Genomic DNA, 23877 nt, shown 5'->3' on the forward strand with positions numbered 1-23877 from the left:
CGTTCCAGATGAAGGGATACTATCCACAGACAAGCCATGTCTGAAGTCAGGCGTGATCACCGTCCTCAGACATGAGACGCGGATTAAAGAGAGGACAGAATAGTAATACTATTCGTTTTTGGAATGCCCTACATCGCCCCTTTTCATAATAAGGCGTATAATCTTTATATATATATAATTCCTCGGTACGTGTGATGTCGTCGTACTCCTCCTAAACGTCTTAACCGATTTACGTGTGGTTTTCAGAGAAATATAAATCTTTGCGCTGCGCGTGTTCGTAGATATTAAAATCTTCAACCGAATATGTAAAAAATAAGTTAGGAGCATAAATGTTTTATTCATCGATCTACCAGGGTTGCATTCGAGAAGAATGCATTAGCAAAAAAATTGTAAGATGTTGTTTTTTTTATGTATGAAAAAAGTTTGCTTTTGAATGTTTACAAACAGCATTTGTTTTTTGTGGATCTCAATCAGATTCATTCCTTAAATTCTTTATAATTTCTACCCATTTAATTTTTTTTACTAGATTTTTGGTAATGCTAAAGTAATATTTAATTTAATAATTTTAAAAAAAAACGTATTTCTACATAAGTACGCCCCTCTGTTGGTAAGAAGACCGGAGTTTGACGTTTGCAAAAAGAATGCCATATTTGAAAAAATACTTATTTTTATTTTGGAATTTTATCACAAACAAGTACCTAGGTACCTACTTATCAATAAAAAGTCTTTTTCCAAGGCAAGCCAACGTTCGGGCAGGACAACGTCTGTCGGGTCAGCTAGTACAATAATATGATAGAGATTGTGAATAATCTTTCTTATAATTGTTTAAAGTTTTAAAGTATCCTGATATGTCATATTTCGTCGTCCATCTTTCAAAAAAACGTATGTCGAGTTTGTTTGGAAAATTTTTGCCTTTAAAAATAATAAAAAAATAATGTTACTCTATTTTTCTGGGTTTTTTTTTATTATTATTTTAAGACAGTATGATCCCCATTTATTCCATAAATACAAATGATTTTTTATTAAATTATTCATAACTCAATTTCGACGAAAAACGCGATACGCCTTTTACGGACGACGATTTTAGATATAAATAAAGGCACAAAAATAGTAAGCAATTTTGTATTTTGAAATCCCGTATTAGGTTTTATTTGTGTACAAAGAAACCTATCTGGCATTTTTTCTTTTAGAATACTTTTTTACACGGGTCTGTGTGGAACGTATCCCCGTGTAAAAAGAGGTTGCAGTTTAAAACTTATCAAATTATTCTTTTTTTCTACTATCGTAAAAAAAAAATTAAGCTCTTCTTCAATAATGTTTATTTATTTTTCATATTGACGCTTCTATTACGTATCTTCGTGTATATTTTGGGTGATCCCTTGTTCTTTGTTGTTTGCCGTTGAATTTTATTTGACCATCACAAAAAAGCGGATTAGTTGACGTTTGTTTTCTTTTATTACTATTTGCGGTTCATTTTTGGATAACCAGGTAAATGAGACGAAGGTCAGTAACAGGTGCACGTGGAGCCGATCAATGTGGAACTTCCGAGAATATTTTTTACTCAACAAATCGCTACGATCAGATTTACTCACATTGTGTTTTGTCGGTCAAATAACTTGTATTGCACGTTTCCACCAAAATTGATCATCAGTTAATATTATTTTACGGGTCAGGTTATATTTATGTTTTTAATAAGATGACCAAGAATATATGTACGTACAGTAGAGTGGGCCGATGATATATGAAGTTTTTTATTTTTTTAGACATCAAAGTGAAAGAAGTCTAAAAAGTTGCATTTTGGATCACATTGAACGTAAAAATTATTTAAAAAAAATATTCCATATTACTTTTGACCCTCAACCGAGGTTTGAAGTTTATAACTGCCTGAATATTTGGTTAATTAACTTTACTGATAAAATTATTTTTTGTTAGTAAAAATATAACTTCACATTACAAATTCGAACACGTTTTAAAACTACCGAAATGTAAAAAGTTTACACTCCGCGGAACTGATTCCGTTGAGCGCCTGGCTAATATTGACGAAAACAGTGGCTCATTAAAACAACGCTACTCATTTTTTACAAAACAAAGTGCAACTCACGCCCTTAGATGCTTATTTAATAAGATTTAATGCACATTATAAAATTTATTTGGACTGATTTTCTTAATTAAATACGAAATGACAGTCGGTTTAGCGCACAAAGTTGACTTTTTCGAAAACTTCAAGCTCCGGTTGATTGCCAAAAGTGGTATCAAATATTTTTTTAAATATTTTTTGCATTCCGAGAAATCGAAAAGGCGACTTTTTAGACCCCTTTCATTTCAAAATTCGTAAAACAAAAATATCGACCCACCCTAACGTACAGGTTAGGGTTGCCAACTCATTATTATTTAGAAAAAATACCGTAGAAAATTCACAAAATGTTATTGCAAAATTTATCATTAGTTAAAAACAACGTCACTCTAGATATGTCTTATTTTTTTTTGTTTATTTAGAAAAACAACCGCAATATAAAAAAATATACACAACATTATAAAAAAAAAACAAAAAATAAAGCCAAATCAGTTTTCCACATAAATACAATTATAAAAATCCAGTGCAGTTAGATATTAATTCATAGAAGTGCATGTGTGCGAGTTTTTTGTGCGAGGATGCGTGTGTAAGTAAGTGGAGTGTGGTTTTAGGTGTGTGAATATGTGTGTGAGCGTATATGGGTGTGAGGGTGGGTTTATGGACAGGGTGTGTGTTTAATATGAGTGAATAGAAACATCTTAAATTTATAATGTCTTCTTAAAATAGTATTTTTTACGCTGCGCGTAGAATCCGAAGATTTATAGATAAGCTTTTATTTGCTGCGCTGAAAACACGCGTATCTGCGGAATTAGATGAATAAATGCAAAAAAAAATCTTACGTTCATCTTCACAAAAAAAAGTCCATACCCTTTATTTCGGTCGCCACAAATTAAACTTTTTGTAACAAATAGTAATCATCATAGATTCCGGGAGATTTTGGCTGCATTACTGGAGTCGAGAGATCTTAAAATACATTAGGCTTTTCCGGGAGAATCCCGGAATTTCAGGAGGGTTGGCAACCCTAGTACTGGTACGTTAATAGATTTTTTGAGAACTGATAACTTGATGTCATCTATAAACGTACGAAGTATGAAATTAGAGCAATATGTCATAACTTAGCAATTAGCTGTTTTGCAACATTCATTTTTTTATTTTACAATTATTCTTATGCTCTTCACACGAAATCATTTTCAAGTTTTATATAAAATTATAGGTAACACTTTTTCAAATATAAAATAAAAAAAGAATGCTTACCTGCCTCTTTAAAAACATGATAAATTGGAGCCCATAAAGTAAAAAGTATTATTCTAAAAACGGTGACTACACGTTAGAGTGTAAATCCTGTCTCCGGTTCTTCATTCGTTTTGGGCCAAAGGGTGTGTGGAGTGTTCGGTTTGCTACCGGACGTGGTGTCACCTTACACATCCGTCCTTTTACCTGTGTGCATTTAATTGCACTCGTTATGATCGCTTGTTGGCTGTAAAGGGCCGCCTTTCATTTCTTTACTCTCAGAGACACTATCATTATTCGACCGACAATAAAAGGTTTCTTGTTGATATTTGCAACGAAGCGTATTTTTTATTTTATTTCATTCCTTGAAAGTAGCTTCCATTACCCGAAGTTAACGATTTTATTTTAAGTTTAACCGTACAGGGTTTTATTTTGTATCATTTCTAAAATGGAGGGTATTAATTCTAGTATTTTTTTTTTCTTTATAGCTGTCAAGTCTCATTGTCTGATAGCAATTTTTTTCAACAATTCACTCCAGGAATAATTTTTCAAATATTACATCTATGCTCTCCATGTAAATTTTTTATGCGTTTAACTTAGTTAAAATATTTATTTTCCATGTGAATTTACCATTCTGATAAAAACATAAAGAATTTATCGTTTAGGTAGAAATGAAAATAAAAATCTATGGTTAAATTTCATTTGAACAACGAGTACATTTGCCTTTGAAGGCATCTGATGTATTATATATAATATATACATAATATATCAAACAAAATAATAAAACTTATCCGAGGAATTTTATTAATATTTTTATCAAAATCATTAACTATGGAGTTTCATCAAGAAATATCTACGCACACATCAATATTTTAAGTAATGTAGTTTGAAATGCTCACAATTTTACGAAAAACTTGACTTCTTTTTGATCAACCTAATTGGTTGGACTTGTAGAACTTCATACAAAGCTGTTTGATAATGTAGGCTGCTGTCAATATGTTGGCAAATTTTAATGACTTAAACATCGTCTTGACTTTGCAGAGTTCATTTACTTATATTTTGAAAATTGCAAGATCTCTAATGCGACTTTTTTTTACATTGTGAACACCGATAGAATTCTGGTTCCAGGATCTCCGTTCCTAAATCTCGTTCATTATATTCGCTTTTTGTTGCAAAAAATGCATAGGCAAAAACGCTTCTCTTATAAATATAACTTTCGCACTTAATTCTTGCGCAATATTTCCTGGTTTGCTTGATCAGTTGTAACCTGTTTCCAGCGAGTTAATGGGATCACAGACTGTAGAAGAGTATGGTGGATCCCTGTCATCGCTAATTCACAGGGACACCGGATGTAGAGTGAATTACCGCCGAAACCGCTCGAAAAAACACGTGGGAATAATGAATCCCGAGAACGTATACAGCATACAATATGCGTGCGGTAGACAGTGAATATTCTCCCTAACTGACAAAGAAAATTGTGTTTCCATAAAAGGTTGCACAATCGTTTTGAATTTTTAAAACAAACTAATAAATTCGACTGTATTCAGGATAACATCAACGGCTTAAAACCATTTGTTTTTGACCGATCTAGCAATAGTGTTTGAACACGAAATATTTGCCAAAATGTGTATAAGACACGTTATTGTCAAAATGTACTTTTGTCGAAATTGTGGTTTGAAGCCTTGTTGAAACACAGTTGAAATGTAAATTTATAAATTAACTGTTTTTATTGTATTGATTCCCATTTTTAAACAGTAAATTAAGGCAATTAAAACCGTTTCCCCTAATTCACAATGACATTTCCAAATACTAATTAAATATAATTATAGGTAAATTGACAATGAAGAATTGCGACGATTATCTCAAAATGAACAATGTTTTCTTAAAAAGTGTAATTCATAAACGGACACGCATATCATGAAATAATTCGGTGTTTTGAAAACTGTTTTTATTTATAAAATAAAATAAATTAACATATAATTTAAATTACTTAATAAATAACGACTTTTGTGATAAAAATATTATATATATTGATAAAAACTAAATAAGAAAAAGTAAAAAATATATATTCATATACTAATTTATTGTACGCGGACAGTGGACTTGTTATATAGTGCAAACAGGACAAAGATTTTTTCTTGAAGAAACCTACTCGTGTTTATAAAAGGAGTGATTTTCAATAATCTGGTAACGCAGTGAAGTGACATATACAGGGACGAGCTGTTACTGCAGAATCAACCAATCCGATTACAGAGCAGGGGTGCAGCAAAGCCCGCAGGGATGGGAATTAAGGCAATTATGAAAGCTATTACCAGGCAGAAAGGTAATTAATCACTTCAATTGTTTTAATACATACATCATTATTTATTCTATTATTATTTATTGTTATTTGTTTTACATTATTGAGTGCTTTTGGCCGGGCGGATAAAGGCAGACTCGCGAATCAAAGATCCGAGGTTTGAACTCCGCTCTACCACTTGATTACCATTTTCTGATCATGACGTATTTTATTTTTTTTGAAAATAGAGAGGAACGATAATGGAGAGGAGCTTTTGAGCAAAAGTCGTGCGGGTTTTTGTATTTATTTATTATCAAATATGCATACATACATACATGTATGTGGCAAATACGCTTACCACTCCTACCAAAAGGATTACAGTAGAATACATTCCAGATATATCAAAACAATCATGTGTCATTACAAAGCGCGACAGAGAGGTCATAGGGGACAAATGCCTAGGAGCCCGGGTCCGAACCAAGAAAACACATTTAAAAGTAAAATATAAATATTAAAAATAAAAAAAAAGTTTTTTTACAATAAACATAATAAGAAAACAGAGTATTAAAAAAATAAAGCATAATTACATAGCAATGAAATACATATTAATCGAAAAATAGTAAACGAAAAATCCCACAAAGGCATACAAGAAAATGTTAATGAATTTTTGCTCCAATAATAAATAATGGACAGTTATAATATTTTTGTGTAACATAAGATAGAAAAAATAAAATATTGTGTAAAAGATAATATGGTATTTTTTTTATAGTAATTAAAAAAGGAAATAAAAAATATTTTCTAAAAACACAAAAATATTCCTTATTATTTAAATATTTTATTTAATAAATTTAAATTATATTTATATTTTATTTTATTTGGGAAATCAACAGTTCTACATACATATTTATAGTAAACAAACAGATATAGTGTATAAACTCAGAACTAATAACAGATTTCCACATAGTATACAAAGTTAGTAAAGAAAATATATTACACATCAAATAAATACATACAATTTATACATAAAAAAATGTTATTTTCATGTACTCAATAATCAAAGATTTTTTAAATATTTATTTTAAGAACATTAAGTTACTGTAAATTGGGCGGGATTAGGACAAGAATGCTTGAAGAGAGGATAAGGAGGGGAAGGGAGATGTGCATATTTATTATTGTAATATCTACTAAGTTACACAATGCATTTTTAGTGTAAATTTTAAATCTGACAGAGTGATGTTTGTGTAATCTATATTTTTAAATTTTGTATTGTACACTGAAAAAGTCCTACGAAAAAAAGCATTTTTAACATACGAAGTTTTACTTATTGGTACATGAAACAGGTGGTATCGTCTACAAATCCTGGCTGGCACATATATTGTTATTAAACCAAGCAGCTCTGTACAGTCAACCATTCCTGTCATAATTTTGTAAAGCAGTAGTTGGTCCGCACACACTCTGCGGTATTGTAGAGAAATGATTCCATGGAAGGTGGAGGCAGTGAGAGTTGATACATAAGAAATACCGTTTTTTTTTTATTTAAGGTGCTTTATAAATTACTCTGTAAAAATAAATATTTTTAAAAAATAGAAACAACCGTGCCCCAAATTTTTTTTGCTACGTCAGCGTATTTATGCGTAAACTGTGTTTAAAAAAAACCTCAATAAATAGTACAAATAGTGGGGTAGATGGGCCCGCCCCCGCCGTTCCCTAGGGGCCTGAGAATTCTACCACCGGGCCTGTACAAAGCAACTTGATTATTAGTAAGCAGTAATTTTTCAACGATGCTCATTTGAATTTATCGGTATTTTAGATATATTTGTATGTATAAGGAGCATTGAAGTCAATCATAGATTATGCATACCAATTTTGGTATACGATCAATCGTCACTAGAGTATGTATAAATATTCAAATTAGGACGCAACCCATTCATAAACAAGCAACCCATTTGTCTTGGAGTCTAAAATATTTTTATTTTTTTATGTTACTAAATAATTGTACATAACCGCCTATCGACTTTTCTATGTCTACCTGTTTCGAAACATACCCGTCTCTTTGTCACGACACCAATTAAATTAACGTGCAAATCCCACTATACATCTTCACTATAGTAGTTGCGTAAAAATATAAAATCAACGTGCTGATAGGAGACATTATTTTATTAGCTAATACTAACGTGCACTGGTTATAATTTTTTTTAATGTTTGATTTTGTGTGAGAAGGCAAGGAGTATGAATTTACTAGGTTAAGTTGAAATGATGAAGGTGTATTACGGAATTTTCACATCACACGTGGCGGCATTATTCGTCGTAGCGTCAAGTCTTATCACGAGGAAAGTCCACCGGAGAATAAAGGGAAGTAAAGCAATTACCAACGAATGGAAATGCCATCTATTTAGCGCTTGTAACGTGTCTTTTTAATTATACGTCATTGGATGGACCGATCACATTGTATTTGGAACTATGATTACATAGAAAATGCTTGTTCAAATTTCCTTTCTCATTTATTTGACACATCACTGTATTTAGAGTTATTTTCCGGTATTGTCTATGAATAGTCGAATGCTGAAAAGCAAATCGCGGGAACTTCAAACGGACATAATTTACCTAGACGTAGGTACTGCGATTCATAATAGTTTTAATGTGTTGACTTAAAATTAACAAGAAAATTACATTTCGAACGTACAAATATGTATGTCTAGAAATAATGTGGCTTTGTTTGACTCGCTATCTTTATAGGCAAATATGCGGCGAAACTTATTTTAATAACAATAAAAAATTGTTTTGTTCACACCGATACTAAATGTAAATTTTAAATAATTTATTCCCGATTACTTATAATTAGGTTGTTAAGTGTATATTATATAAAATACCTTTTAGTTGTAAAAAAATATTTCTGTTAACTCATAGTAACCGAAGGAGTATTTCGTAGGGAAAAAACTAGAAACGTATATCTGGACATTAGAGGATAAATATTCAGAAAACAGGATTTTGTGATCGTGCTATTTCCAAAACATTAACTGTTGAAACAAATAAGATAATTTAATAAAAAAATTTAAATATCTATTATTTTGATGATAAATGTGTATATTAAAATAGCGTATCTGGGATTACTGACGTTTTTTTCACTAAAACAAAATAAACTTTAGTCTTTAGAGACTCTTTAGAAAAAGCATTTTTATTTTTAACTTCCAAACGGCAAAAAGTAGACTCCTGTTTTTATCCTCTAAGGTACTGCAGAATGATTCGTGGTTTTGGTGGTTTTAAAAAGCGTGTGCGTTGCTATAGAAATTATTAATTATTGATACACATAGATAAATAACATATTTTTTGGTCCATCGAACCGGATTTTTATGGGGCTAAACGCATGTAGCTACATTTACATACTTTAACATAGATAGCGTCATAAAAAGCGTAAAAATCACATTTTTTCCACGATGATTCAGATTTTAAGCAATAAAACTGAACTGATAAGCCAGAATAGTCGTAGGTCGTAGACAGAGAGAACTAACGCCATAACTCTTTTTCTTTTCATACTTACTTGCTTTTTATACATTCATGAAGCTTTTCATTCGCGCAAACCAATAAACATTAATTATTCAATCTGAACTACCATTCTGACAAACGTATGCACTGACAAACGTATGAAATATATATATAAATATATATATATATATATATATATTTGTACGATTATTCTGACTTTTGACGTGTCTGCCAAATTGATGGTGTCTTTGCTTTCTTGATCTATCTCGGCTTCGCTCTGAATATATCAGAATTTAACATAAAATAAAATGATGTCGTTTAAAAGCAGTTTGATTAAAAAAATATTATAGCTCAACAAAATAAAAATATTTTGTGCTTATAGTACAGCAAAATAAGAATATTAGTTATTTTTACAGCTATTACATAACAATAAGTAGAAATATTTACAATACAAGAGCCAATTTAATATAGTACAACAAAATATTATTAGATATAGTACCAAAAAATAAAAATAAAGGATAGTAATGAATGAATGAAGTTGTTCACCAGGAAATTTAAATATGCACGCCTTGTTTCCTAATATCTAGTTAGTATTGTATTCTGATTCTAAAATTACAAATCCAAACAACAGAACAAATAATAAAGATATATTATTAATGCATTGTTGCCAGATTGCGATGCAAATACCTCCAGAGTACATTGTTGTACGATAAAAAAATTAGCAAAACTGGCAACACAAAGCACAATATAACACATATTCAGACAACTTAATTTGTTTTATCTCTTTCGGTTGCGTATTGTTTTACGAAGAAGTGAGTGAAAAGGAATTAATATATGCATTACTCGGGTATATACAGGGTGTAAACAAAATATTTAACTATTTTATCGTACATTACAGTATATGCATTTGAGGTTATCATTACAGGAAATATTTCTCATCTGAAACTTGTCCAATTTTGGTGCTACGTTTGATCGGTGCTCTTGTATGGAGTTGAATTGTGGACCCTCAAGATCAATACTATTAACCGGCAAATGTACTCTAAAAGAGCAAGAGTAGATACAGTTGCTGACTGATATCAAAGTCCGGAAGGTGTCCTACCTGAAGCGTGTGCTTAAAAGAGGAGTACTAACCGCTACACAAAAAAGCCAAAATAGATGGTCGAAGAGGCGTGGGCGGAAGGCAAATCGCCTGGCTCCGGAACATACAAGACGGGACTGGGATTTGAATAGTCAAAGCACTGCTCAGAGCTGCTCAAGACAGGGACACATACTCTCAGGTGATTGTCGAAGTCAGGAGGACGTGACATGTCACAAAAAAGACGATATGTATTTGATACAGTGTAGAGAAAAAAAGGTGTGTGTAGTGTAAATAGTCATGTGAGTTTTATCCTTTTTGCCTACACCTGCGATAAACGGCAATTGATTTGCCTGATATGTGTTTGATAAATAAAATGATTTGCCTACAATCTGTATTTAATGCCGCAGGCAGATTTATTTAAAATCTCTAACAATTAGAAGATTAAAAACTTAAAGTGTAGGCATTTACAAAGCTTATTACCTAAGTTTTTTCTACGTTCAGTTATTTAACTCTACTCCACTAGGAACTGCACTTTCTACGCTTTCCACAGAGGGCGGAATACAAACCCTGTTGGCATATGTTTGTCACTGCACAACTCTGCAGTGACAAACATATGCCAATCTGGAATTTTTATTTATTTATTTAACTTTTTGTACATAATGTTATTTGTACATTGGCGGGCTCATTGCCATATGGCAATTTCTTCCAACCAACCAATAAAAAAAAGTTTTATTTTATAATTCAAGTTACAGAACATATTCAATAGAAAAAAAGATTAAAAAGCTAAAGATGTATAAAAATAGAAATAAACGTATTTGTTTATAAATTACCATAAATCAAAACTATTACTCAATGGGAAAAGGGAAAAAGAGGAAAGGGGAAAAAGGAAAGGAGGAGAGATTAAGGAAGAGAAAGGAGATGTTTCTTCAGACGTGATTTAAACAGAGATAATGTAGTAACATCTTTGATTGGAATGTCTATGAAAAGAACATACTATGCGTTCCATATGAACAAGCTGACAAGCGCAGATGTCTACGCTTATATCAGCTACATCTACAGCGATAGGAAAAGTCACTATACCTTTACGCAACCAGAGCAGTAAATTCGGTGAAAACCCGTCTTTGGTTGCAGGCTCTATGGCTTAAAAAAAAAACAGCACAGGTGGAAAACTGTGAGATCGAAGTAAAACAAAACAAACAATCACGCCGTTTCTCCGTAAAGGTAGGCAGAGAGGATAGAACGCCATATCACTCTGTCTTTGCATACTGATCTCGCTTCCTCTACACCTTCATCTTCTCATGCACGCGCGCCGATTTTCTTACTTTTGCCATGTCCATCTTCAAGCATTTGTTGAATTCGGTCATGCCATGTCTTTCTCGGTCTTCCTCTATTTCTGCATCCATCAACATTCGCATCGTTAATCTTTTAAACCGTTCTTTCGCTGTCCATTCGCTATACATGTTCAATTCCGTAGCAAGGGATTACAATACAAATAATTTTCTAAAAAAGTTTACTTAAATTAAATTCAATGTTACATAGAACCACTTTTGTTTACAAAACTTGAGCTCTTTAGCACCCTTGATGTATTACATATATGACTTAAATGGCGCTAAATTATTTGAATAAATCTGTAGTATGTGATGACAAAAGAAACTGCTGTTTTAAAAAAGTTTTACTTGAATTTAAATCATGATTCACTTTATAAAACGCCCTTGAGGTATTTTATTTAGAAAATGGCGCGGTATTAGTTATATTTCAGATAGGCACTGCGCCGTGGCATTGCGGGTTTAATTCACACCAGTTTTAAGAAAAAAATCCATGAAATATTTTTTTCTTCATTTGTCTGGGTGTTGTGGTGTATTTTTCATAACTTTCTTCCATATCCTCTCTTTCCCACCTGCTGACAAGACTCAATATAAGCTTAGCGGGTTTATCCCCTTAAAAAGAAACTATTCCAATAACAATATACATAATACATGTAACTTTCTGATCAACCTGTATAACCTATTTACATAGTGACATTTTAAGTTCAGGGTAGTTCAGTCAACATTTTTACGCAAAACTAAAATTACACTTTAAACCATACAAGACTTAAATGCAGTCGTATCGTAATGTAATTCTCAAGGCTCCAAGTAATAACGCATTGTCTTAAATTAATAGACAGGAGGAAAATTCTTAAACACTACATTTTTTTAATACATTGTTCATCAAATTGATTCACGGCACCTCGCTATACGTTACCTTTATTTACGATGACTCTCACTTATGAGATATCATTAAATTTCATTTATCATTAATTAATTGCTCGCAATCTGAATCATTGTAAATAAAATGTACATGGTTTTGCCCTTTTTATAATTTATTTATTTTTATCTTAAAAAGTACCTTTATTTTTTCATTTCTATACGAACTCCTCATTGCGCCCGTCTTATGGCAAAACGATGCATCTTAAAAAATCCAGAACTGAGATAATAGCTTTTAAAATGTTTTATGGTATTAGAATAATTTTTTTCTATAGTTACACCAAGCCTCATAAAAAATAATATTGAATACCATGTGATAGCAGTGGCGAATGGTGATTTTATTTACGGGTAAGCTATTAAAAAAAACATATATTTGTACCTACATAGGAGGTACATAATATAATGTAAGTAATATATACCATACATTGATATTTTTCAAACTAAAATCACGAATTTTGTCTAAGTTTTTAGTTTTATTTCGCCTTCGGAGTCATTCAAATATTCTATGGCTTCAATCTAAAAGGACCAACGTCAGACTTCACATTTTCTTGTCAACATTTTGTAGAGGGTCGACGTCAATTAAAAAATATGTGTTTTTACTATTTTATATACGCGTACGTACGTGGTTATGTTTTTTATTAATATTATTTTTCAAAAAGGTGAAGAGTTTATTATAACGCTGTATGATGGCTAAATAATTCATCTCCCGTGATTTACGATGAATTGCATTGGTATTTTTAGGTCCGAGCCACATGATTATATTATTTAAAAATAATTCACTTATTTCACTACTAAATATAAGATTTAACGAGGAAAAATAAATTAACTAAACAATATTTTCAGTTATTCAATAATAAAAGCAATTATATTCTTAGTAAGAGATATATCGAGAAGTGGAATATAATTGTGTTCAATCAGTGAACACATGTAGTAATATTGGTTCTTATCAACTCGCCTTACTTTGAATAATTGATTGCGTTTCTTCACGGAGTAGATGTGTACCTTAGATGGGAAAAACAATTAATTTCTAATAACTTTTCGATTAATTTATGGATGGACGTGTTAAAGTGTCAGTGGATCAAAATAATTAATCTGTTTAATTTAAAACTAATCCCCCTAACGCGTTTAAGTGTTGACGTAATCTAGTATAAATTATTTATAATAAAAAAATAATAATTGGACACAACTGTAAATATGTATAGTATATCTGTGATGAAAATTATTGATTAAAATCTTTAAAATTTCGTTTCTATTGGGAGGCAACTAACGCCTTGAATTAAATGCGTTAATCAAAAGTCACTGTGTTACGGTGTTTTGTATTAGAACATCGTTTTTTTTTTTACTATTTTCAATTATTGATACGCGTGGTAATAATTTGAAATGATGAAAGTAAGCTAATCACATGATCAATATAACGCTATAAAAACGTTTATAAAATATAAAAGTTTTTTTTACACTTATTTAAAAAAAGGATCACGGAAGGATGTTGCGAAGCCAGTTCCGCTTTTTAAGTCAAATGAACAACTATAGATAGTATTTATTGACTTGGTGTTTATTTTGTAGCACTCCATATTATGTTAATATTAAAACCAAACACTGATTGGAGTCTACTAAAAAATCGTTTATTTTATTTTTAGAACAAAAATTCGGACAATTGTTTCGCCTTGTAAAGGTAGTTTCACACACAAATTCGTTTGACAATGCCCTAACGGGGCGAAATAATTGTCTGAATTATTGGTTTTGTCTTTAAAAATAAATAAACGGTTTTATGTAGACTCAAATCAGTGTTTGATTTTAGTATTAAAATTATAATTAAAAACTGTAGATAGTGTGATAACCCTTATATTAGGTCGAAAAAATCATTTAACCATGGAAGTTTACTTGTCCTGTTTTCATTTACAGGCCAAATAAACTATTTTGATAGTTATAGTGCTTAAGCGTCTACATATTATAAATTTTGAATATAATAGTTTTTTTTTGCTTTTTACTTAAGATGGAAAGATAGAAATTACGGGGTTTTCCTTTATTTAGACTGAAAATCTTCCTTCTTCCTTCTTCCTTCTTCCTGAAAAAATGACTTCATCATTGTTTCTATGCATAGCTTTTTTTTCTCGGGAAAAATAACGTCTGCGTAAACTATCAATACTTATGCTTTTTCTATACATAATGCCGAGCTTTATGCAATAATTAATTTTAATTACAAACGTAACCCAGTGCACGGAGACTAACCCACATGTGCAGAAGTCCGTTTTACATAACCCGATCTCAGTTCGTGATTGTTGTGTGCAGTGAGAAGACTTCACACGTGTGTGAACACAACCAACTTCTCGTAGTTTTCGCCTACTTTTTCACTTTCGCGCCTACTTCGCGTGCTGTGACGTCACACGCGACTCCATTTTCTGTCTAGATTTTATAATAATGAAAACGCCTTCCCGCCAAAACAACGTAACGTTCAACTAAAAAAAACTTCGTAATTTTTATACTTCTTATAACGTGGTCTCCCTTCAATGCGAATAAATTTTTCGCCTTTTACTGAAGATTTCCGTGGAGGGGAACACTTAAATGAGTGTATAACCAACATATAGATCACATGAGCCCTTTGCAGGTTAAATGAACCGACTGACAAATGGTTAAACTTTTGTAATCTAAGTTTTAACTCTATGAGCTTTTTGCCTATTTTTTTTACTAAATTGTTTTGATATTTTTAATTAGCTCAAATTTTTTGTGCATCAAAAACCAGGAAAAAATGGTTTTGGATTATACTAATTTCAGAAATGTAATTAAAGCTATGCGTTTACTTCACCTTTGAAATGTTTAATTTAAAATGTCAGTCAGTTCATCGGCAATGGGCTCAGTTGTTTTATCAAATAAATTTTGAAATTATCAATAAATTAAGGGACATGTTAAATATATCAATGGACGATTTTTTTTTAAATTTGTACATGAATGGTAGAGGAAAGGGTGCTGTGCATAGTAAGTGCTACAGACCGGCAAATAATATATGTTAAAAATGGACTTTTTCCGTAAATTTATTTAAATAAAAAAAATCATTCCGGCATCTTAAATGCAGTGAAAATCAAAAACCTTGTCCATATCCCCTTTTTGGCAAAAAAAATCTAACGCTTTTGTTGGTTACGGTATTTTTGTAGTCGTTCGATTTTGCGGGTTTACTGGATGCGGAAAATGGCGTGTGATTCTCTTGTGCTAGACATTGAAACTATACAATGTTGAGAGTATTTCCCACCTGTAACAATCCATGTAGATTATATATGCTTCATCTTGTATTACGTATTGAGCTCGAAAGAATACTTATCAATTCTTTTAATTTGAAGTGTGAAGGCCATGCTTTTATCTGATCTTAAAATAATGTTGATTGTACCTACTGACATTTACTGAATCTGTGGGATTTTATGGTATCAATAAGATTTTATGGCTCTTAGTTTATATTGATTTTATTAAGTGTTGATCATAGTATACCCATATACAATTTCGCTATGCTCATTGCACTGTCTTGTGCAGTATTAGGGCTGATTATTTTTCAAATTTACTCACTAAAAAACACCTATAAGGTAATTCAACAAACATACATGTTTTTAAAAAAAATATATCGAAAACAACACGGTATTTTGTCAAGGAATAAAATTCTTTAATTATGTCAATTCTCTTATCTAGTGTTCATATTATATTCATATTAAAATGACCGTAAATCAGTGATCAATAAATCTCTCCAATCCCATTTAGCGTGTATCAATTAGTTGTTAAAATGTGAGCAAATTGCATTCAGTTCGTGACTTTAGAATATAGTTAAGCGTATATTCTTTTTTGTATTTTATTAACTGCTGAAATCAATTATACTTCTTCATATGTCGTAGTATTGTAAATAACGTTTCCTTGAGTCGAATGGCGTTATTTATGGTAATAGGTTGAGGATGGTATCGACTGGCCGCTAGGAAATCCTAAATCATTTTAATTTAACGCTAAATCTACTCCATTAAGATTTCGGAACTGAATTAGAACATCGTCGTTGAAATCTGCTTGTTCTTTAGTTTAGAGTGAATGAACATTGATCTTATAAAATATATACTAGTATATAAGATTTGTATGCGATAGTTACTTTACGCAATATTTTTTTTTTTAGACAGAATACGAATTGGACTTCGTTATTCTCAGGGACATTCTTATTTAAAAAACTAAAAAGTTTCTGTCTCTGTTGAAATATAAATCTACCATAGTGTAAATAATCTTTGAAAAGGGAAGGATGTGTTTCCGTAATATGTCGTCATTAGTTTAATTACCTAGAGATGTTAGTTTTACAAAAAAATATGATTATAACGAAGTTATCTTTTATAATCATTTAGATGGTATCTTCTGTCTTTTTTTATGTTTAAAAAATACCTGCTCGTATAAGCTTTTACGCAATATGATCCGACATATTATTATTTCATTTCGTAATGCATGCCAGTTAAGAAAAAATAATTGTAATCGTGTTTTGTTTGTTTTTTATTACAATTTATATTGCGCCTTTTTAATGATACATTATCTCAAGGGCGATTCAATACTACATGTCTCTTCTGGCGTATGAAGATTTAAATTTCACTTAAAAATACCAATAAAAATGGTAATCACTTGTAAAATTAATTGTTTGTTACCTACGTCCAAGTCCTATCAATAACTATTTAACTAATTAACCCCCCGGTGAGATCCACCTTTAATTATTGAATCCAACACGAATAAGCACGTCATTAAAATTAAGAAACATTGTAGGTTTGTATGTTTATTTAAAGATTAAAAAGTAGGTACTTTGCTGCGGTTTTTTGTGATATTGGCATCTCTGACTAAAGAAAAAAAAAAGGAACAGTAGACACCATAGAAAAGAAAATCAAATGAGCTGCCCTATTTAAAAATGAATCAGTATGTAGATACTTTTTAACGATCCTAAAATATTATTAAATCTTAAAATTGATTTGGTAAATGTGTCTCTATTCTGAGGCACAACATGTAAATATGTTGTTTAAATTTATTTGCTCATGCGCTTGTCATTCCCGCATAATTTTAGAATATCGTGCGTTTTTTGGGAAAAAGTGAGATTTCAGTTTAGATCTAAGCTGACTGGGACAGTCGACGATTCACAAGTGTGAACGCAATCAGCGCCAGATTTCGACTATTATTTCTCTTCCTGAATCAAATGCTGACCCAAGAGTAGATTTTATTTAACTTGTATTTTCCCTATCGTATCGTGGAGCCATTTCATGAAGGGATTTGAGTACTGTACAGCAAAGCTTATATTTTATTACCTCTCGGATTTTCAACAAGTACATATCTCGAAGATATTGTGAGATAAACCTTGAACCTTGCTGCCGCATTAAAAACATATTAAAGTTTATCAGTTTGGTATTTTGGGAGTTTGAATATTTTCCTTTATAGAAATCTAGTCGCGAAACGACATAAGCATTCACAAGAGCTTTAGTTGTTTCTATTGGAATATTTTTACGTAAAAACAATAAAACAAAACCAGAAAGGATAATGAATAAAAATGTGTAAACAAACACAAAAACAATACTCATATACCAAAATAACACAAAATTATAGTTACAATAAATATAAACCAAAACGTATGTAAATTGAAACAAACTATAAAAAATCTGATAGTTCCTATTTAACTAGGAAAGGGGATTCTTATAGCAAGATACATATATGTATATCAAAATACATATATGTATATAAAATAATAAATTGAATCAAACCTTGAAAGACTTATTGTGCCTTTTTAAAATCACACTGTGAGATCGAAGTGTTTTAGCATGCAAAGACTTCATTTTTTCACTGGAAATAGAGAAGTATCTAGCTTCTAAGACTGCTGTCCACATTCGCTAAATAAAATGGAATTGTCAATTTTCTAATTATTTTAGTACGAATAAAGCGAATCTGATTAATAATAAAAATAATTATAAATCTTTGCTAACCACAATATACTAAGTGGAAAAAACACAAATAAAACAAAGTTATACATGGTTAAATGGCGGACTTATTGCCACTAGCAATTTCTTACAGCCTGATGAAAAACAATGAAAAAATACAATAATAATAAAAATTAATTTTAAAAGATAAGGAAAAATTAAGATTAAAAAAAGCATGAAAAAATTTTTAATTTTTTTAATTTTTTAAAAAAAGTAAATAAAAAAAATTAAATAGCCCATAAAAAATATTTTTTTAAATAAATAAAAAAGTTATGAAGACACCAACCGTCTAAAAATTATGATGTGTATTGCTTTTATTAATTACATTTAATACATTTTAATTTATTCAATTGCATCTTCCAAATATTCATTTATAGAAACATTTATTTATTAGAAACACTTTTAACAGTCCTGCAAAATTTTCAATTCAATTTAATTCCTTACTTTGTTTGGGAAGCTGACTATATTTTTTTACTATCATGTATACTGAGCCCTCTTTGTATAAATGATTGTTTTGTCAATGGTATTTTTAATTTTCTTTTATTCCTGGTGCTATGAAAGTGACTTTTTCCGTGTCTATTAAAATATTTAAGTCTTGATTTAACAATAAGACAAAACATGATATGTTTTATATATCATAGTTTTACTATTGCATAATGTGATGTCATTTATCACGATTGAGGGTATTTGAGCGGCCGAACCTTGCAGAACGATGAGTTGCGTTTTTATTTAAACAATAAATATAATATATGCGGCCAGAGTTACACAAACAACGCGCTATCGCCAGTGGTCGGCCATTATGATCGAATATAAACTAATTGGGCTTTATTGCCCGCTGGCGTGACGGAATTCTGTGTCGATCGCTGTTAACAGAAGACAACATTATTCATATACCATGCACATTTAGTTTATTTTTTATTGTATTATGGTATATTAAATACAGTTTTTTAATATAATATCTACATTCTACTCAAAATTCAATTTTTAAATAAATAAATGGGGACTAGGCTTCATACCGTCCATGCGCTCTGTAGCTGCAAGACATGATGTAATCTAGCTCTTATATATCATAATCACTTTTTAGCATGAAGACTTTACAAATTTACTTTTATGCTCAATGTTTATTTTTGTAAATTTATTGATAATTTTAAGTTGGTAGAATTTCATTCGTCCATGCTCTTTGTAGCTGCAAGACGGCTAGTAATCTGGCTTCAATCGATAAATTTTATCAAATATCTAAATTTAGTAAATGGGGTCTAGAATTCCAACCGTCCATGCGCTCAGTAGCTGCAAGACTTGTTATAATCTAACTTCTATTTTTATAAATTTGATTTTTATTTCGTTTTATAAAATATCACTTAAACTCTAAATTTCATTGTCAAATAAAATAAAACAAAGTCTACCGGTCTCAAGACGTATCCGTCTCTTCGTCAGGACACTAATTACCCTAACATGCAAATAGTAGTTGCAAAAAAATATTTAACCAACGTGCTTTATGATTAAGTTCAACAAATGAGTATTTAAAAATAGACATGCAATTCTAAATGATCGGCGTTAGAGATATAGTCGTATGGCGCTATATCCTTTCTGCCTACCCCTTTATGAAAATGACGTGATAGATGAGCTATATTTCTTGTTATATTTTTTATTTTAACATTGTGAAACTCCGAAGGTTAGCGTAAATTAAAGTTCGAATCAATCGAAAATCACAAAAAATGTTCTTCAAATATGCATTTATTTTATAAACGACATTCAAATATCTATTCCGATTGTTCAAATTTAAAATGGCGATGAATTTTTTTTTTGCATTTCCTTTTGCGTGTTTCGCTTCATAATAATGAACAAACTTGTGTATTCAAATTGTGCCGTTTTAACGCCATGTGCTGTAATATCTACTGCTTTATATATTTACTCGTGAATAATCTATGATTTCACTTTTCAATCTTTAACATGCCATGAACGGTTTTTTCTTCGCCAATTTTAATCAAAAACAATTATAATATTTTAAAGATAAATGTTATATATAGATATAACATAATCATTGTGTATTTTTATTTAGAACGTTAAAAGGGGTATAACAGGGGGGGTTAACATTTAATCTACAAAAATAACAAAATTAAATATCTACTTATTATGATTATTGGCATAAATATTTTTTAAAGTAATTTATTTATAGCTTATTTTATGATATGGTGTACACATTTTTTATACGTAAATTAACATTATTCTTAGTAGAATCGGGTTGTGGTCCCGTGGCGGCCGTGGCTAGTGTTACGGACTCGCGGATCAGAGGTCCGAGGTTCGAATCCTACTCTACCTCAACTTGATTACCATTTTCTAATAGTGGTTTATTTTCAACTCGTTGAAAATAGCCCCAAAATCGAAATATTTGTGAAAAAAATATTTCCTTTTTTTTTGTTAATCATGTACAAAAACGGTATCTTCATATTTACAAATGCATTAAAACTCCAATTATCCGAATTAATGAGTGCCAGACACCATCCGGATAGTTAATTAACCATTAAATGAAGGTAGGTAATTTTTGGAAGAAAACGCAAAATTTACTTTGAGATAACTTTTTTATTGCTTTTGAAATAACACAGCGAATTGGAATCACATTTAAAACTTTAATATGTCCATCAAAGTTAAGCAGCTAGTTTTATTTATTATTAAAAAATCTCTTTTATTTTTTATTTCCTAATAACGATCCAGATATTTGGCAATCCGGATGACTGGAGTTTGGATGAACGGAGTTCTATTGTATATTTAAAATATGAGTTGTTTAATTTTTTTCTTTAAACTAAACTTCTCTGTACCTACTTAACAGTAAGGATATTTTCATATTTAAAAAAGTTCAATGAAAAGACGTGTTAAAATAGTTAGGACACACACACGTATTTATGAAATCGGATAAACACTATTGGTGAACAAATTTTTTAAAAAAACGGATAGGTTGAAATTAAATTTGTCAACCTCCTTTTTTATGTTGATAAACAAAAATCTGTTATGTTATGTTGATCATGTATTTTTTTTATATCTTAAATGTATTGGCAATGTTTACTATTGTTTTTATTCATTGCCGTACCTCTTTTTATAGTTTCGTTAATAATGTAAGACAGTTTCTTACTAAGAATGCAAGCATATTTTCTGCGCGCGCAGGTGGCGAATGGCGCGCATAGCAGGTGTGGTAACCCTTGATAAGCTTTCGAAATTTAAATTTTAGTACCGAACCAGCATAGAAATACTTAAAAAATACCACCATTTCCTCCGCAATATATTATAATGGCACAAATTTGTTAGTCCTTTTATCTCAGTGGTCATTTTCAACCGCTTTCAATCGTGGAAATAAACGCATTCCCGGAGTTGGATTAACAATGGTCGCCATTGTTTATTGATGATAGGGATGCACACTTTATTTTATGAATATCGATATTAGGTCAAACAAAAAACTCATGTAATGTCATATAAATCGATGATTTTTACATCATTTTAAAAAAATGTTTATACTCTTTCACATTTATTGTTATTTGTTGTATAATATTATTAAAACACGCTTTAAAAAAAAGAACCTTGCTCCACCTTGCTAATATTACGTAAATACATGAGTAATAACCACTCAAATTAAAACCCAATGGGCCTTACTCATAAACTCCGCGTAAAGTTACGCCCAAGTATAGTGGTATGATTCGGATGGGAATACCATCCATATATTCTACTACTATAATAAGGGTGGTATTCCTATCCGAATTATACCACTATACTTGAGTTTAACTTTACGTTTGGATTTTTTTTAAATGTTAGATTTTGTTTAAAGGAAATATCAAATATTTGTAGTTCTTTGTGATTATTGTCTTATTTTGATAATACGTGCAAGATCATATCAGCATCGGAAAGGAAAAATTTATAAGCGACATGTAGCACCTTTTTATAAGTGGCAGTTTTTATTTATTAAAAAAATCTCTCTTTGGTAAAAAGAATTGGCGTGTTTCTTTAATAATATAAATAAAAATTTAAAACATGAGAATTCTTGTCAATTTCAATCTTTCATTGGCTCTTCTGTAAAAATGGCTACATATCGCTTATGATTTTTTCCTTTCCGACGTCGATATATAATAAAATAAAATATATTTTTATTGTGTAAGCTAGTGTAAATTACAAATTATTTTGGCAATTTATAAGAACATCAAAGTTTCGGGTGACTGATTAAATTGATTTCGGTACTTCGGACATCGATATATTATCGATGTATCGATATTTTGGTAGGCGATGTACATCCCTACATGATTCATATTTATCACCAATCCTCGCATTGACTGAATCCATAGATAAGGACGCCGCGCCATAGACAGCTGGGGAATGGATTTTTTAAATTTATGCGCAAGGTGTATGGGTCTTAAACACAAATTTGCAGTAATTTTGACTAATAAAAGTATTATTGTTTTTTTTTTCTTCATTATTTATTACACTAATTTTACAGGAGGATTTGAATAATATTACGTTTAATTTATTTTAAATCATTCTATAAATATAAATAAAAACATATATAAACATATTTCAAACTTATTTTATTTTTGCCAATATTTTTTTATTTAAAAAAAACCCATAAAAAAAATTTTTACTCTGTATTTTTTTTGTCTTTTAACATTGATATTTCATATATTAAAATGATTTTTTTTTTTTATTAGATTATTTAGCAAATTTTTATATTAAAAGTATTAAAAAAAATACTTTTGGGAAGATGCGCGTTGGATTTGACATAATTACGGAATAAAAAACGCTTCCTATTGTGTATTTTTCGTTGAAAAGATCCTCTTTAGGGCGATTGTGGAAATATTAATTTATTACAGCCAGTTTGAATATCGATACAATAAAATGAGGGTAAAAGTCTTAGGGCACATGGCGTGACAGCTGTTTCGGCCCGCAACCTGCCGACTGCATACTGTTGCAATTATTATTTATTAATACTCGCACAAGGGAATGCACTTCTTCTGCATAAATTAACGTTCCGTCTAATACCTCTAACTAGGGTTTACATTACAACAACAGGCTAATGAAGAAGTTTTGCGTACTCGAAATTGTATTTTTTAAACATGAAAACGACACAAAAATTAAACCAAACATGGTGATGTGATTAAGACTCTTGACTCATGCACGGATTGTTCCGGGTTCGATTCTCGGTGAGAACACAAAAATCAAAATGTTTTTTTTCTTAAGCCTAAGTTTTCTGTGCTGCAATTGGGCCTCCCGGCCTGTTGAGGTGCAATTTAATTATGCCTTTTAAGCATACGTACCCATCTTGTAATCATTCACAAATTATTTCGCTAATCATAAACCTATAGTAGAAGAAAATCCCATGATTTCGTAAAACTGCTTGAAATTAATATTACGCCATATGAAGTAAAGCGTAGATTTCAATATATTCAATTTAAAAAAAAAATAGAATGTTGCAAAAGTTAACGATTTTTTAAAAATGTCTTGTATAAATTGTACAGCAACAAAAATACATATTTTTGAAGAATACTCATTTCCTTATT

At 30.6% G+C, this 23877-nt stretch overlaps 1 protein-coding gene and 1 non-coding gene across 3 annotated transcripts in view; both read left to right on the forward strand.

The window, feature by feature from the left end:
* Positions 1–23877, forward strand: part of pnt (ETS transcription factor pointed) — a 383988-nt gene that overhangs the window by 262978 nt on the left and 97133 nt on the right. Inside the window, exon 1 of one of the 2 annotated variants that reach the window (XM_088242956.1) lies at positions 5437–5627. The exons of the other annotated variant lie outside the window; for it this stretch is intronic. Coding sequence (XP_088099082.1) covers positions 5585–5627 — 43 coding nt within the window. The 5' untranslated portion in view covers positions 5437–5584. Of the gene's footprint in view, positions 1–5436; positions 5628–23877 lie in introns of those variants that run through there. 2 annotated transcript variants of the gene reach the window in all.
* LOC148283921 (U5 spliceosomal RNA) lies at positions 14875–14994 on the forward strand. The gene has a single exon (XR_015825471.1). It is a non-coding gene; the product is annotated as a U5 spliceosomal RNA (small nuclear RNA).

This window comes from Micrasema longulum, unplaced genomic scaffold, assembly GCF_059751315.1.
Source record: "Micrasema longulum isolate JH-2025_06_02 unplaced genomic scaffold, ASM5975131v1 h1tg000178l, whole genome shotgun sequence".
NCBI classification, from domain to species: Eukaryota; Metazoa; Arthropoda; class Insecta; order Trichoptera; family Brachycentridae; genus Micrasema; species Micrasema longulum.